Source organism: Podarcis raffonei, chromosome 10 (assembly GCF_027172205.1).
Source record: "Podarcis raffonei isolate rPodRaf1 chromosome 10, rPodRaf1.pri, whole genome shotgun sequence".
Lineage (NCBI taxonomy): Eukaryota > Metazoa > Chordata > Lepidosauria > Squamata > Lacertidae > Podarcis > Podarcis raffonei.
This window is the reverse complement of record NC_070611.1, coordinates 77,616,371-77,631,491: the sequence shown is the minus strand read 5'-3', so window position 1 is coordinate 77,631,491 and position 15,121 is coordinate 77,616,371. Positions and strand designations below refer to the sequence as shown.

At 43.7% G+C, this 15,121-nt stretch overlaps 3 protein-coding genes across 4 annotated transcripts in view; 1 reads left to right on the top strand and 2 right to left on the bottom strand.

Annotated features, from left to right (window-relative positions):
* The window catches only part of LOC128421704 (zinc finger protein 271-like), a 279,246-nt gene that overhangs the window by 72,759 nt on the left and 191,366 nt on the right, over positions 1 to 15,121 (bottom strand). The gene's annotated exons all lie outside the window — the stretch shown is intronic.
* LOC128421711 (zinc finger protein 883-like) overlaps positions 1 to 15,121 on the bottom strand; it is a 112,686-nt gene that overhangs the window by 67,371 nt on the left and 30,194 nt on the right. The window lies entirely within an intron of this gene.
* Positions 1 to 15,121, top strand: part of LOC128421769 (zinc finger protein 850-like) — a 54,278-nt gene that overhangs the window by 37,949 nt on the left and 1,208 nt on the right. Inside the window, exons 3-4 of the mRNA XM_053404953.1 lie at positions 43 to 1,750; positions 1,916 to 3,376. Of these exons, the coding sequence (XP_053260928.1) occupies positions 232 to 1,750; positions 1,916 to 2,997 (2,601 nt within the window). The 5' untranslated portion in view covers positions 43 to 231 and the 3' untranslated portion in view covers positions 2,998 to 3,376. The remainder of the gene's footprint in view (positions 1 to 42; positions 1,751 to 1,915; positions 3,377 to 15,121) is intronic.

The following is a 15,121-nucleotide window of genomic DNA, read 5'->3' as shown; positions in this document are numbered from 1 at the left end:
GGTTGATGTATCCATTTTTTGTGTCTGTTCTTTCTCCTGAAGCCCAAACAGGATTTCCTTTCTGCCCACTCTGAAAAAGGGGATGGAGAAGACAGAATTGCAGGGGACAAGGCACCTTTTGTTTCATTAGGAATAGCCATTAAAATGTGTGAAATGTGGAATATGCTTCACTGAACGAGCACACATAGTTCACATCAACAAACACAAAAAGGAAAGAACCCACTTAAAGGTATGGAGCGTGGAAACAGCTTCTGTTTCAATGCAAAACTTAGAACACACCAGCTGACTCACACAGGGGAAAAACTATATTTATGTATGGAGTGTGGAAAGAGCTTTAATGATAGTGGAAGCCTTAGACAACATCAGCGGACTCACACAGGGGAGAAACCATTTCAATGCATAGAGTGTGGAAAGAGATTCAGTCAGAGTGCACACCTTAGACAACATCAACGGACTCACACAGGGGAGAAACCATTTCAATGTATGGAGTGTGAAATGAGTTTTAATGATAGTGGAAGCCTTAGACAACATCAGCGGACTCACACAGGGGAGAAACCATTTCAATGCATAGAGTGTGGAAAGAGATTCAGTCAGAGTGGACACCTTAGACAACATCAACCGACTCACACAGGGGAGAAACCATTTCAGTGTATGGAGTGTGAAAAGAGATTTAGTGATACTGGAAGCCTTAGAAGACATCAAAAGACTCACACAGGGGAGAAACCATTTCAATGTATGGAGTGTGAAATGAGTTTTAATGATAGTGGAAGCCTTAGACAACATCAACGGACTCATACAGGTGAGAAACCATTTCAATGTATGGATTGTGGAAAGAGATTCCATCAGAGTGGACACCTTAGACAACATCAACGGACTCACACAGGGGAGAAACCATTTCAATGCATGGAGTGTGGAAATAGCTTCAGTCAGAGTGGACACCTTAGACAACATCAACGGACTCACACAGGTGAGAAACCGTTTCAGTGTACGGAGTGTGAAAAGAGTTTTAGTGGTAGTGGAAGCCTTAGAAGACATCAACGGACTCACACAGGGGTGAAACCATATAATTGTATGGAATGTGGAAAAAGCTTCAGTCAGAATGCAGACCTTAAAATACATCAACGGACTCACACAGGGGAGAAACCATATAAATGCATGGAGTGTGGAAAGAGCTTCAGTCAGAGTCGAGACCGTAAATATCATCAACGGATTCACACAGGGGAGAAACCATATGAATGTATGGAGTGTGGAAAGAGCTTCAGTCAGAATGCAGACCTTAAATATCATCAACGGACTCACACAGGGGAGAAACCATATAAATGTATAGAGTGCGGAATGAGCTTTAGTGATAATGGAAGCCTTAGAAGACATCAACGGACTCACACAGGGGAGAAACCTTATAAATGTATAGAGTGTGGAAAGAGCTTCAGTGATAATGGAAAACTTAGGACACATCAACGGACTCACACAGGGAAGAAACCATATGAATGTATGGAGTGTGGAAAGAGCTTCAGTCAGAATGCAGACCTTAAATATCATCAACGGACTCACACAGGGGAGAAACCATATAAATGTATAGAGTGCGGAATGAGCTTCAGTTATAGTGGAAGCCTTAGAAGACATCAACGGACTCACACAGGGGAGAAACCATTTAAATACATGGAGTGTGGAAAGAGCTTCAGTCAGAGTGCACACCTTAGAAATCATCAACGGATTCACACAGGGGAGAAACCATATGAATGTATGGAGGGTGGCAAGAACTTCAGTCAGAGTGGAGAGCTTAGATCACATCAACGGACTCATACAGGAGAGAAACCATTTCAATGTATGGATTGTGGAAAGAGCTTCAGTCAGAGTGGACACCTTAGACAACATCAACGGACTCACACAGGTGAGAAACCATTTCAATGCATAGAGTGTGGAAAGAGATTCAGTCAGAGTGGACACCTTAGACGACATCAACGGACTCACACAGGGGAGAAACCATATAAATGCATGGAGTGTGGAAAGAGCTTCAGTCAGAGTCGAGACCTTAAATATCATCAACAGATTCACACAGGGGAGAAACCATATGCATGTATGGAGTGTGGAAAGAGCTTCAGTCAGAGTGGAGAGGTTAGATCACATCAACGGACTCACACAGGGGAGAAACCATATAAATGTATAGAGTGCGGAATGAGCTTCAGTCATAATGGAAGCCTTAGAAGACATCAACGGACTCACACAGGGGAGAAACCATATAAATGTATAGAGTGCGGAATGAGCTTTAGTGATAATGGAAGCCTTAGAAGACATCAACGGACTCACACAGGGGAGAAACCATATAAATGTATAGAGTGTGGAAAAAGCTTCAGTTATAGTGGAAGCCTTAGAAGACATCAACGGACTCACACAGGGGAGAAACCATTTAAATGCATGGAGTGTGGAAAGAGCTTCAGTCATAGTGGACACCTTAGATATCATCAACGGACTCACACAGGGGAGAAACCATTTAAATGCATGGAGTGTGGAAAGAGCTTCAGTCAGAGTCGAGACCTTAGATATCATCAACGGACTCACACAGGGGAGAAACCATTTAAATGCATGGAGTGTGGAAAGAGCTTCAGTCGGAGTGCACACCTTAGAAATCATCAACGGATTCACACAGGGGAGAAACCATATGAATGTATGGAGTGTGGAAAGAGCTTCAGTCAGAGTGGAGCCCTTAGATCACATCAACGGACTCACACAGGGGAGAAACCATATGAATGTATGGAGTGTGGAAAGAGCTTCAGTCGGAGTGCACACCTGAGAAGACATCAACAGATTCACATCGGTAAGAAACTATTTAAATGTATCGAGTGTGGAAAGTGCTTCAGTCAGAGTGGAGCCCTTAGAACACATCAACGGACTCACACAGGAGAGAAACCATTTCAATGTATGGATTGTGGAAAGAGCTTCAGTCATAGTGGAAATCTTAGAAAACATCAGCAGACACACAGGGGAGAAAGTATTTAAAGGTATAGACTGTGGAAGGAGCTTCAGTCAGAGCGGAAGCCTTGATTTTTGTCAACAAACTCACACAAAAGACAAACCATATAAATATCAAGAAAGTAGATAGAGGTTCACTCTTAGTGGAAGTTCAGAATCAACAGACTTATGGACAGGAAAAACTTTAAGAGTTGAAATCTTTCAAACCATCAACAAACTCTGAGAGGAGAAGCAGTTTAAATGAAAAGATTGCAAAAAGTGCTTTATTTATAATAGAGTGATCAAGGAACATCCCAGGACTCTCACATGGGAGAACCCATTTAGATGTATGGAGTGTGGGACGTCTTCCTCTCAGAGTCCACTCTGAGCAATGAACTCAGCAGGAAATCATTCCTAAAAGCATGAGGTATATGTGAAGTTCTGGTGTTTATATGTAAAACTGTATAATAATGAAATAATGAAGGCAACACCTCACAATTGTGAGTATAATTTTAGATGAAAGTACCTTCGGTTTTTGCACCAAACTCTGTCACCCTCCCCCACCGCATGATCTCCAAGCACTGCTTCTTCACCAGAACTGCCTCCTGCCCTGCGCGTTCTGAAGAAAACTTGGAATACTGAAATTGAATGGGAGATTTCCCCCCAAGCCTAATTTCAAGAGAGAGAAGGAGGGGTGCAGGTACTAGGGAAGTCTCCTGGGGGCCCCACGTTCACTCATGTACCCCGGGACAATTTACTGCCATCAGCAAACTTTGCCCCTCCCTGCTCCCTCCTAAGTCTAGATCATTTATGAACAAGTTGAAAAGCCACAGGTCCCAATACTGATCTTGAGGGGACTCCGCTTTCTGCTTCTCTCCATTCAGAGAACTGTCCGTTTACTCTCTTGGTGTTTCAGAAGGAGGGCTGCCTCCAACTGGGGAGGCACATTTCTTCTAGGGGCGCATTTCCGGGGTCCCCACGGTGCCCCCCAGCCTGGCTCCACTCGTCCAGGGCATCTGCATTTTGTTTCGCTGCAGGTGAAGCTGCCCCCTGCAATGTGGGGTCTTAAAGGAACTTCATGGGGGGGAATCAGCGAGAAGGAGCTTCTGGATCCTGTGCAGCCCCCCCTGCCTGCTCCCTTCAGGTTTTCTGAGCCCCTCCCTTTTTCATTTCAAGGATTGGGGGTCCTGCACAGCCCTCAGGGCACCTAAGCATCGGGGGGGAGCTATTTTGTTTCCTGAGGGCAGGAGTCACAATCCTGGCACACTGCAGGATGTCTGGGTTTTAGGTATGGGGTGAAAAAAGGTGGGGGGGAGGTGGAAAAGAGGTGATAGGGGAAATATCCTGGGGTGTGGATTTTATTTTTAATCATTTTTATTGGTTTTCCAAAAAAATATTGAGTGCTCACTGGAAGGACAGATCCTGAAGCTGAGGCTCCAAGACTTTGGCCACCTCATGAGAAGAGAAGACTCACTGGAAAAGACCCTGATGTTGGGAAAGATGGAGGGCACAAGGAGAAGGGGACCACAGAGGACGAGATGGTGGGACAGTGTTCTCGAAGACTTCCGGGTTTGTGCCTCCAGTAATGGCGGAATTCCTCTGATCGGGATGTTACGGTAAAATCTGGGTGCGAGGCTGCTCTGCCACCCAGCTCGTCGGACTAAGTCCGCGGGTCCCTGCGGAAGAAAATGAGCTCAGCCGGAGACAGGAGCAAGCTGCAGAAGATCCACGTTTATTGCGCAACAGGTTCAAGGCGAGATTGAACCGCGAGAAAGGCGTGACATAAACTTTTGAAACTTCCCTCCATGCCCCAGAATACAGTGCAAAACACATCCCAGTTACATCATGAATACATTAAGAAGAGGTTGGGTTACACAGGATTAACATATGGAGGAGGGGGGGAATATGCAGAGCTGGAGATATGCACAGATAAGCACTTCCTGATGAGAAGACAATGGTCCATGTACTGGCATTTCCTGGAGGAAAGGCTTGGCAGAGTGATTTGACAGGATTAGGGTCTTGACACCTTGCTTGAGGGATTATGGAGGACAGGGGAGGTGTGGTGGAGTCCTAGAGAAATTGAGCAAATTGGCACGTTGATTTTCTATGAATTTTATAGATTTTAGTCCCTTTTGACATTGACAATTGGAAATAAATTGATATATTGTAGCGAAGAAGAAGGTGAAGAAGACATGCCCCCCCTCCCTATCAGTCCCCCATTCGGAGATAGATTTGCATTAAAGTTCTGTAAGAACTTGCAAATCTTTTCTCCGCACCCTAAATCTCGGTGAAGGTAGGGGTGCCCTGTGAGTGGGTATAGGCTCTAATGGAAAAGGAGGTGGGTTGAGCAGGGCAGCAAAGGAGGGAGCAACACGGACCAATACAATAATGTACGTGTATGTTATATAGATATGCACTAAATAATAATTTGGTATCCACCGTACCAGATGTGTGGGTTTGTGCAAACCTGAAGGGGACTTGCAAGCCATGCCTCTTAAGGTCATTTGCAAGTATAGTAGTGCAGATAGCTGGATATAGGATATCACATAAAAGAACACCTGTTGTATTTTGTTCAATAGTGGTCTATGCTTTACATTTAGTAGGAAGGTCCACTACTGACTGAAAAAAAATGCAGTTTGGTTTTTTTAGCTCCACCGTTTTTGTGTTCTCAGGTGCGAAGGTAGCTCTTCTGTGGTCTCACACCGACATGGTGTCACAGTAGTGGCAATCCCTGGTGAATCCACTTAGGGCTTTCATATTAACCATGTTGCCTGGCACTCACCACAGCTGGCACAAGTTTGGACACGTCATGAGAGAAATGTCTTTGCCTTGGCCATTCTATGGGATTTTATTATTATAGGCTCTGGTCTTGCAGTCATGGGAAGTTGCTCACTTGCACTTTAAGGACCAAAAGCTAATTGCAGCCTGGATACACTTGCCCAATTCAAACAGAGTCCAATTTGAATTTATCTTGCCCCGTGGTTCTCAACTTTTCAAAACCAATATGTTAAAACAAAACCATACTTAAAAAGGGCACTTGTCCAAATGAGTCAATTTAACTCTATAAGGGATTATTCCTGCTAAACCAAAGCATATACACCTTCCTGAGGCTTCTCCTTGGTAAAGTGAGTTTTAGCACATTTTAAAATGGGTAGGGAAGTTGGCAGAGTGCCAGGTGAAACAACGAAATGTGGTTATAAATTTATCTAATTCTAAACATTGGACTACATAATAGCCTGGTCTGTTAAAAAGCATAAAATGTATGAGAATCCTCCACTGGGATGTAAGGAATAAGACATTAAACAAAAAACAATTACACACAAAAATAGCCCCCCCCCCCATTTGTGGAAATAACACACTGTCAGACACATTTCAACATTCCTACGTAATAACACATAATACAAAACAAACTAATTAAGTATCAGTTGCATATCTTGAGACAATTGTGATATTTTTACGCATGTATCTTCTTAATGCCGGAGCACAGTGTTGAGGTTCAAAAGTGAGAAAATGTCCTTGCAATTCAACTCCACCCCCCTTTGTCAGGCCCACTCCCCCGGCAGTCTATATTCTTTGAAAGAGATAGCTGTGGCCACTTTGAAAACTTTGGTGTCTGTTGTTGTTGCAAGTCTTGTGATGGCAAAGCTTTTCATTGGATCTGTAGTAACACATTTGTAGAAGTGATATCCTGTAAGGGGCAGGGTTTTGGGGACTTAAAAGACAGAGTTAGAAAAGTGAAGGGGCGAAAGGCAAAAGGATGTCCTTCAGTTTCCGTGGGAAGCTGCAAATAATAAAAATCTTAGCGGATTAAGCATTTTATTCATTTCAATATTATTATTACATTTCCATATAATTACTGCTATTATCTGCTAAGTTTGTTTGCTTTCCTTCACTTTGGTTTTTTTTTCTTTCCCCTTCCATATTATTAAATAAAAAAAAATTACTCCACATGTAGAGAAAGAGAACTGTAAAAAATACAAGGTTAAAATAATAATAAAACACACACACACACACACACAATGACCTATGAGGAACCAAAAATAAATAAATGCTAAGACACACAATTTTAAGAAACCTGAAGTAACAATGAAAATAAAAGAGTGTTTCTTGATGTGACAATATCGGCTAGGATGTTAATAGCAAAATACTGGGAAATGACTTAATACCAAGAAAAAATGAATGGCAATTTAAAGTTGTGCAAGTACCTTGAACTAGCCAAAATGACAGAATTAATAAGAAATGCTCAGGCAAAAGGTAAACAAATACCATTCCACAAACAATGTTTGGTTGTGCTTCGATTAATTTCATGGACATCATGGAAAAACGGATTAAATAAATGAAAACAGATTATTTGTAACTTAAAAGTGTCAAAGCCACAAAGAGATGGAAGTCACTAATATAGCAGGGATTCAGACTTGTTTCACAGAACAGAAAGAAAGTTGCTGTGGGAGAAAAGAAGGGACAAACACTTTGTTATGGGGGTTCACATATCCTATTAAAAGGGGAAATTATTTCATGTGAGAAGCCTGTCAGGAAATGCTGTTCCTAAAATGCACACAAACAAAGTCTGTGATTTAAATCCCATTGAGGGAGGGGAATGCTTTGATATTTACCTGTGAAAAGAATTTGGCATGTTAAGATTTGAAACTTGGCAACCTCTTGACTTTGATGGTCCAGTACTTAACCCTTTTGTCTTACGTAGCCCCTGGAGCAAAGGACACATTAAGGGTGATTTCCCTCAGTGGTTCCAAGTTTTACATAAGGAAATTTGGATAAGTTTCTCCCTGCAGCCCAAGCTCTCCAAACCTCCTCTCCCCCCCTACAGTTCCCCCTCCTTCCTCTCTCTCTCTCTCCTTTCTTTTCCTTTTTTTAAGCTGATCTAGCCTCTGTGCATGTGCAGAGTTCATGTCTCAGCAAACCTTTTATATTATTGAAAATGTTGAATCTTTTGGCTAAATTACCATTTGAATAAAGGAAATGAAGGGTAAGGAGTAGATTTTTAAAAATAGGGTTAGATTTAAAACAAAACAAGAAACTCTGCAATTCAAGCATTTACCAAAGCTAGAAATTTTCTAAGGGATCATGTTTCCTGCAGCCCAAGCAAGGGAGTGCTTCCTTTATTTACAGGAAAGGGCTATCATTTTGTGTGATTTCCCTCTGGTCATTCGCGGAACAATGCCACGCCCTTATATATGGGGGAAAATGGCCAGAGAGTCAGAATTCATAGGATTTTTTAACATTCTCAGCCTTACCATTTGCAGACAAACATTTTTTTCCTGCCCTTTATTTACAGGATCGGTCAAGGCTCATATGTATTTGTATGTGCTTAAACTTTGAGTAGACTTTGAAGTCTGATTTTTAAATAGTAGACAAAATGATAAACACTGTAATCACTCAAATGCTTGATATTACCAGTTGTGCTTCAAAACATCACAGCTTCACCTCTCACCTTTTAAAACTAAAGAGCAAAGCTAGGCTGAATTTCAACTCCATCACCACACCAGAATTTAAGAATTACTCTCCAATGCTTGCGGACACATGTCCTTCCACACAGCCACAAATTGGGAGAGTTGAAAGGGACCCTGGGGTCATCTAGTCCAACCCTCCAAAATATAGGGTTCACAGCAAGATTTCACAGCAAGATTTGTACTACCAAAGAGACACACACATACTTATGTACACAGGCACTACTGGGGAAGAGAGCACAATCAATGCTCCTATCATGTACTAAGGAAGAGGAAAATAAAAGTATCCAGCTTTATACAGAACCCTTTTAGCAGATCTTGAAGCTAGTTTGAGTGAGAGTTTACTTCCTTAGACTAAAGAGTGCAAGTTCCTAGAGAACTGATCTTAAAGGAAGAACAGTTTTCCTAAGATAAGATAGGAAGAGAATCTGGGAAAGAATATTTTATAAGCATAGGGTTATTTCAGTTGATATAACCACTGACAAATAATAAAAACAGTCCTGGATTTGATTTAAAGGGGATACAAAAGTTAGTAATGTTTCTGAACTTGCATAGGAATAGTACGCCTAATTAAGATTTTTTTAAAAAATAACGATACATAGGAAAGTGAGATGTCGGGTACTTTTAGCAAAAAAGTGCCCCCCTCCCTTGTTGAAGGAAGCTTACTTGGGAGTAAATTCACTCGGCATGGAAGTAAGAAGTGGGGGGGGGGGGACCTGAAAGAGACTGAAACAAGTGGGGGAGGCATTTTCCAATAAGAAGCCAGGAAGCCCTGGCTGATCTTAGAGACTGATATCAGGACTGGACTCTATAGATAGACAATTGTTGTCTATCGAAGCTTCTACCTTTTATTAACAATTTTCTTAGAAGGAACACCTATTTTCATAGGCATGTGCTTAACGAAATACATACACTGCATTTTAGCTTGAGAGAGCAGTTGGCTCAACTAGGCTTTTGCAGCAGAAACATTAGTTTCTTCACAGCACATTTCAAAATACTGGAAAAAAGACTGGAACACGGATGTAGAATCACAAACTCAAAGGTTGCAACATAACATTATCTACCATCAGCTTAAAATCATACTCCTCACTTAAGCTACTCGGAGGAAGACTCTTTGGAGCCTCTCTCAAATAACAAACATTTGCACACTTCATTCTCATTTTGTTTTTGTTTTTTTCCTGTTTTAAGATTGATAAGGTCCAGCATGGCTTCCTTAGATTTGAAATTTTGAAGCAAGCTTGTAGTTTAAACTATGCACACTTGAGAAAGGCAGTCTGTCAGAGACAGAAGGAACAGACAACAAACATAACAGACAACATGTAAACATACATATTCTCATATATGTATTAACAGACAACACACATAACAGACAACATGTAAACATATATATTCTCCTCCTTTAGTTGGTTATTGCAAGGAGTTAAGCCGCTTCCTTTGGCTTCATTAAGTGAAATTAGTAGGAAGGTCCCACATGGTTTTATGAGCCTCCTTGCCTCTTCAAACACACCACCAGTTAATCAAACTGGCAGGGCTCACAACGCTTGGTTGACTGGGTACCCCTTTATATATGCATGTGTTGCTGTTGTTGCTTTTTTGTTGTTTTTTTTTTTTTTGGGTGTCTGGGATAGAGAAGGGAGAAAGAGAGGGGTTGATTAGGATTTGGGTAACTTGTACAGGGGGTTATTTAGGGTTTTCCTTTTCCTTGTTGCTTGGCAACTTCCTAGTGGTTTATTGAGCTCTAGCTATCCGGTTACCTCTCATTCCTTTCCTTATTTCCTATTCCAAATCTTGGGGTTCCTTTCCACTCTGCCAAATCCTGCCCAATTCCTCATGGGCTATCCCTCCTGGCAACCTCCTACCTATCGTCACAATCTCAGGAAAAGGGGCCCTACTGAATGCCCGCGCCGTGCGGTGCCAGATCGGGTGATCCCTGGATAGTTTTGAACCGAAAATCCCCCTTGCTTTTGGAAGCGGGCTCACGCACGATACACGTGTTACGTGGCACCGACCAGTGCGGCTGGGATTGAGACAGAAAGCCAGACCCCTTCCTGCCCCCTTGCCGGGTGCTAGGGAAGTTCGGAAAGAGAGCTCCAACCCCTTGCTTTCAACTGAGATGCCCGTTGCGGAGAGTCGGCTGTCTTTCAAGTTGGCTCTCTCCATCTTACTTTCGGGCTCCCAATTGGTGTGGCTGGCTGGAGATTTTTAAGAGAAAGAGATAGAGCTCAGAACCCCCCTTTCAGGCTGAGCAGCGGTCCACAGTCTCTCTCACTAACCGGGCCAAGAGAAAGGTAAGAAGGAGCGATAGAAAGGAGGGCAGAGAATTCAGTTGCCAGGAGATTTCCACCCCCTTCCCACCAGTGCACTGGATTTTTCCTTTTCCTTATACTCACGCGTCTTCTATGATGATCCCGGGATCGATGAATAAGCCGACTGGATCCCTCTTTGCTCCCCGGCTGAACTCCTGGGGCTTTTGATTACCGCCCGGAAGATGGCCGGGGTCCAAAGGATCTTCCCAGGCAAAATGTCCCGGTGCCGGCTGAAGATTTCAGGGCCGCCGGTCAGCAACACGGGAGAACCCCAAAGCCCCACTTTGGGCGCCATCTGTTACGGTAAAATCTGGGTGCGAGGCTGCTCTGCCACCCAGCTTGTCGGACTAAGTCCGCGGGTCCCTGCGGAGGAAAATGAGCTCAGCCAGAGACAGGAGCAAGCTGCAGAAGATCCAAGTTTATTGCGCAACAGGTTCAAGGCGAGATTGAACAGCGAGAAAGGGGTGACAAACTTTTGAAACTTCCCTCCATGCCCCAGAATACAGGGCAAAACACATCCCAGTTACATCATGAATACATTAAGAAGAGGTTGGGTTACACAGATTACATCATGAATACATTAAGAAGAGGTTGGGTTACACAGGATTAACATATGGAGGAGAGAGGGGGGAATATGCAGAGCTGGAGATATGCGCAGATAAGCGCATCCTGAATACCGGTGATGAGAAGACAATGGTCCATGTACTGGCATTACCTGGAGGAAAGGCTTGGCAGAGTGATTTGACAGGATTAGGGTCTGGACACCTTGCTTGAGGGATTATGGAGGATAGGGGAGGTGTCATGGAGTCCTAGAGAAATTGAGCAAATTGGCACGTTGATTTTCTATGAATTTTATAGATTTTAGTCCCTTTTGACATTGACATTTGGAAATAAATGGATATATTATAGCGAAGAAGAAGGTGAAGAAGACATGCCCCCCTCTTTCCGTATCACACCTAAACATTAGGAAGAACTTCCTGACAGTAAGAGCTGTTCGACAGTGGAATTTGCTGCCAAGGAGTGTGGTGGAATCTCCTTTGGAGGTCTCTAAGCAGAGGCTTGACAACCATATGTCAGGAGTGCTCTGATGGTGTTTCCTGCTTGGCAGGGGGTTGGACTCGATGGCCCTTGTGGTCTCTGCTTTTTAAGATGCTGTCTAGGTTTGTCATTACTTTTCTCCCAAGACCCTAAGTTGCTACTGGACTATTTTTGTTAATTTTTTTACTTCAACTGTGTCAGACCAATATGGCTACCTACCACTAATACAGTTATCTCCTTGCCTTGAATATCCTGCTTTTCAGTGCCAGATTAGGATAGTCCTCTGTCAGAAGACAAGCACAGGATCAGGCAGCACATAATCATTATAAAGAACCATTGGGGTGGGTGTTTCCGCCTGGGATTCCCATGTGCCATCTGCTTCTCCTGCTCTCTCCCTGCAATGTGAGGCATGTAGACAGAGGTCCATCTCCCAGAACAGGAGCTTCCCTGAGCACCCATTCAGCTGACCCCAAGCACCAAGCTTTGTCACTAGTTCTCTGACTGACCCAGACCACAGTCCCCAGAAAAGATGTAGACCTGGGTCTCCCAAAATGGTCCATATAGACCTCCTGAGGTCAGTGGGACTATGCAGGTGATTCATGTAGATCTAGAGGTGGAAACGGGGGCAACCACTTGATTTGAAAGGCAGTCCCACAGGACAACAGTATTCCAAGATCATGCTGTGTTATTTAAGATGATTGAGGATTATGAAAGGTTGCTGATGCACTACTACCATTTGACATCATACCATTTTTATTTCCTAAAAATTGGGAACATGGGGAGGACATGGGAGAATGTAGGAGATGTTGAAATAGGAGAAGGTGCTTATGGCGGTTGATGTGCCCTTTTCCCTCTGTTATCTCTTTCCTGAAACCCAAACAGGATTTCCTTTCTGCCCACTCTGAAAAAGGTGATGGAGGAGACAGAATTGCAGGGGACAGGGCACCTTTTGTTTCATTATTAATAGCCATTAAAATATGTGAAATGTGGAATATGCTTCACTGAATGAGCACACATAGTTCACATCAACGAACACAAAAAAGAAAGAACCCATTTAAAGGTATGGAGTGCGGAAAGAGCTTCTGTTTCAATGCAAAACTTAGAACACACCAGCGGACTCACACAGAGAGAAAATGTTTTACGTGCAGGGAGTGTGGGAAGAACTTCAGTCAGAGTGGACACCTTAAATTGCACAAACGGATTCACACAGGGGAGAAACCATTTAAATGTATCGAGTGTGGAAAGAGCTTTAGTTATAGTGGAAGCCTTAGATCACATCAACGGAATCACACAGGGGAGAAACCATATGAATGTATGGAGTGCGGAAAAGTCTTCAGTCAGAGTGGACACCTTAAAATACATCAACGGACACACACAGGGGAGAAACCATTTGAATGCATGGAGTGAGGAAAGAGATTTAGTGATAATGGAAAACTTAGACAACATCAACGGACTCACACAGGGGAGAAACCATATAAATGTATTGAGTGTGGAAAGAGCTTTAGTGATCATAGAAACCTTAGGAAACATCAACGGACTCACACAGCAGAGAAACCATTTAAATGTATGGAGTGCGGAAAGAGCTTCAATCAGAATGGAAACCTTAAATTACACCAGCGGACTCACGCAGACGAGAAAACATTTAAATGTATGGAGTGTGGAAAAAGCTTTACTGATAGTGGAAGCCTTAGGAGACATCAACGGACTCACACAGGAGAGAAACCATTTAAAGGTATGGACTGTGGAAGGAGCTTCAGTCAGAGTGGAACCCTTGATTTTTGTCAACAAACTCATACAAAAGACAAACCATATAAAGATCAGGAAAGTAGATAGAGGTTCACTCTTAGTGGAAGTTCAGAATCAACAGACTCATGGACAGGAAGAACTTTAAGAATTGAAACCCTTCAAACCATCAACAAACTCAGGAGAAGCAGTTTGAATGAAAAGACTGCAGAAAGTGCTTTATTTATAATGGAGTATTTAAGGAACAGGGACGCGGGTGGCGCTGTGGGTTAAACCACAGAGCCTAGGACTTGCTGATCAGAAGGTCAGTGGTTCAAATCCCCACGACGGAGTGAGCTCCAGTTGCTCGGTCCCTGCTCCTGCCAACCTAGTAGTTCAAAAGCACGTCAAAGTGCAAGCAGATAAATAGGTAAACAGTGTTTCCGTGTGCTGCTCTGGTTCACCAGAAGCGGCTTAGTCCTGCTGGCCACATGACCCGGAAGCTGTGCGCCGGCTCCCTCAGCCAGTAAAGCGAGATGAGCGCCGCAACCCCAGAGTCGGTCACGACTGGACCTAATGGTAAGGGGTCCCTTTACCTTTACCTTTATTTAAGGAACATCCAGGGACTCTCACATGGGAGAACCCATTTAGATGTATGGAGTGTGGGACGTCTTCCTCTCAGAGTCCACTCTGAGCAATGAACTCAGCAGGAAATCATTCCGAAAAGTATGAGGTATATGTGAAGTTCTGGTGTTTATATGTAAAACTGTATAATAATGAAATAATGAAGGCAACATCTCACAATGGTGAGTATAATTTTAGATGAAAGTACCTTTGGTTTTTGCACCAAACTCTGTCACCCCGCCCCCGCATGATCTCCAAGCACTGCTTCTTCACCAGAACTTCATCGCTGCCTCCTGCCCTGCGCGTTCTGAAGAAAACTTGGAATACTGAAATTGAATGGGAGATTTCCCCCAAGCCTAATTTCAAGAGGGGGAAGGAGGTTCCGCAGGTACCAGGGAAATCTCCGGGGGGGGGGGCAGCTTCACTCATGAACCCCATGGGGCAACCCCAGAGTTCCTGCTTATTCCAGGGTTTGGGAAAGAGAGTATTTTTCCATAGTTCCAGAAGTGTTGCTTCAATCATGCTACTCGGGAGTTTTCCTACCAGAGGACCACAGTGCTGTGGCTGCTGTTGTTGTCATGGACTGGTTGGTGAGGGGCGGGAGGCACCAGTTGGGGGACCCACAAGGGCAGAAGGCTTAGATCCTGGGGACTTGTGGTGGGATGAGCAAAAAGAGGGAGAAAAGGGAGCAGAACGGGAGGGGAGGTGTTGCAAGCTGAGGAGGAAACAGGGTTTGGGGAGCAGGAAGAGGCTGGGACAGAGAGCAGTTCAGGCTCAGAGCGAGGAGAGGAGGGGGCCAGGAGACCCAGAAGAAGCCAGATGCTGAAGCAACCAGGGAGACCCCCCTCCTGCTGCGACCAGCACATGCCTTTGAGTTTGGTGGTTAGAACTCCTAGAATGTGGGGATCCCATTTTTCAACCAGAACAAAAACCCGTTACCCTTTTCCCAGGTCTTTCCTGACCTGAGAGTCGTTCGTCTTCTCTACGAAGGACGCTACAAAGTCCTTCTCCCTCCCT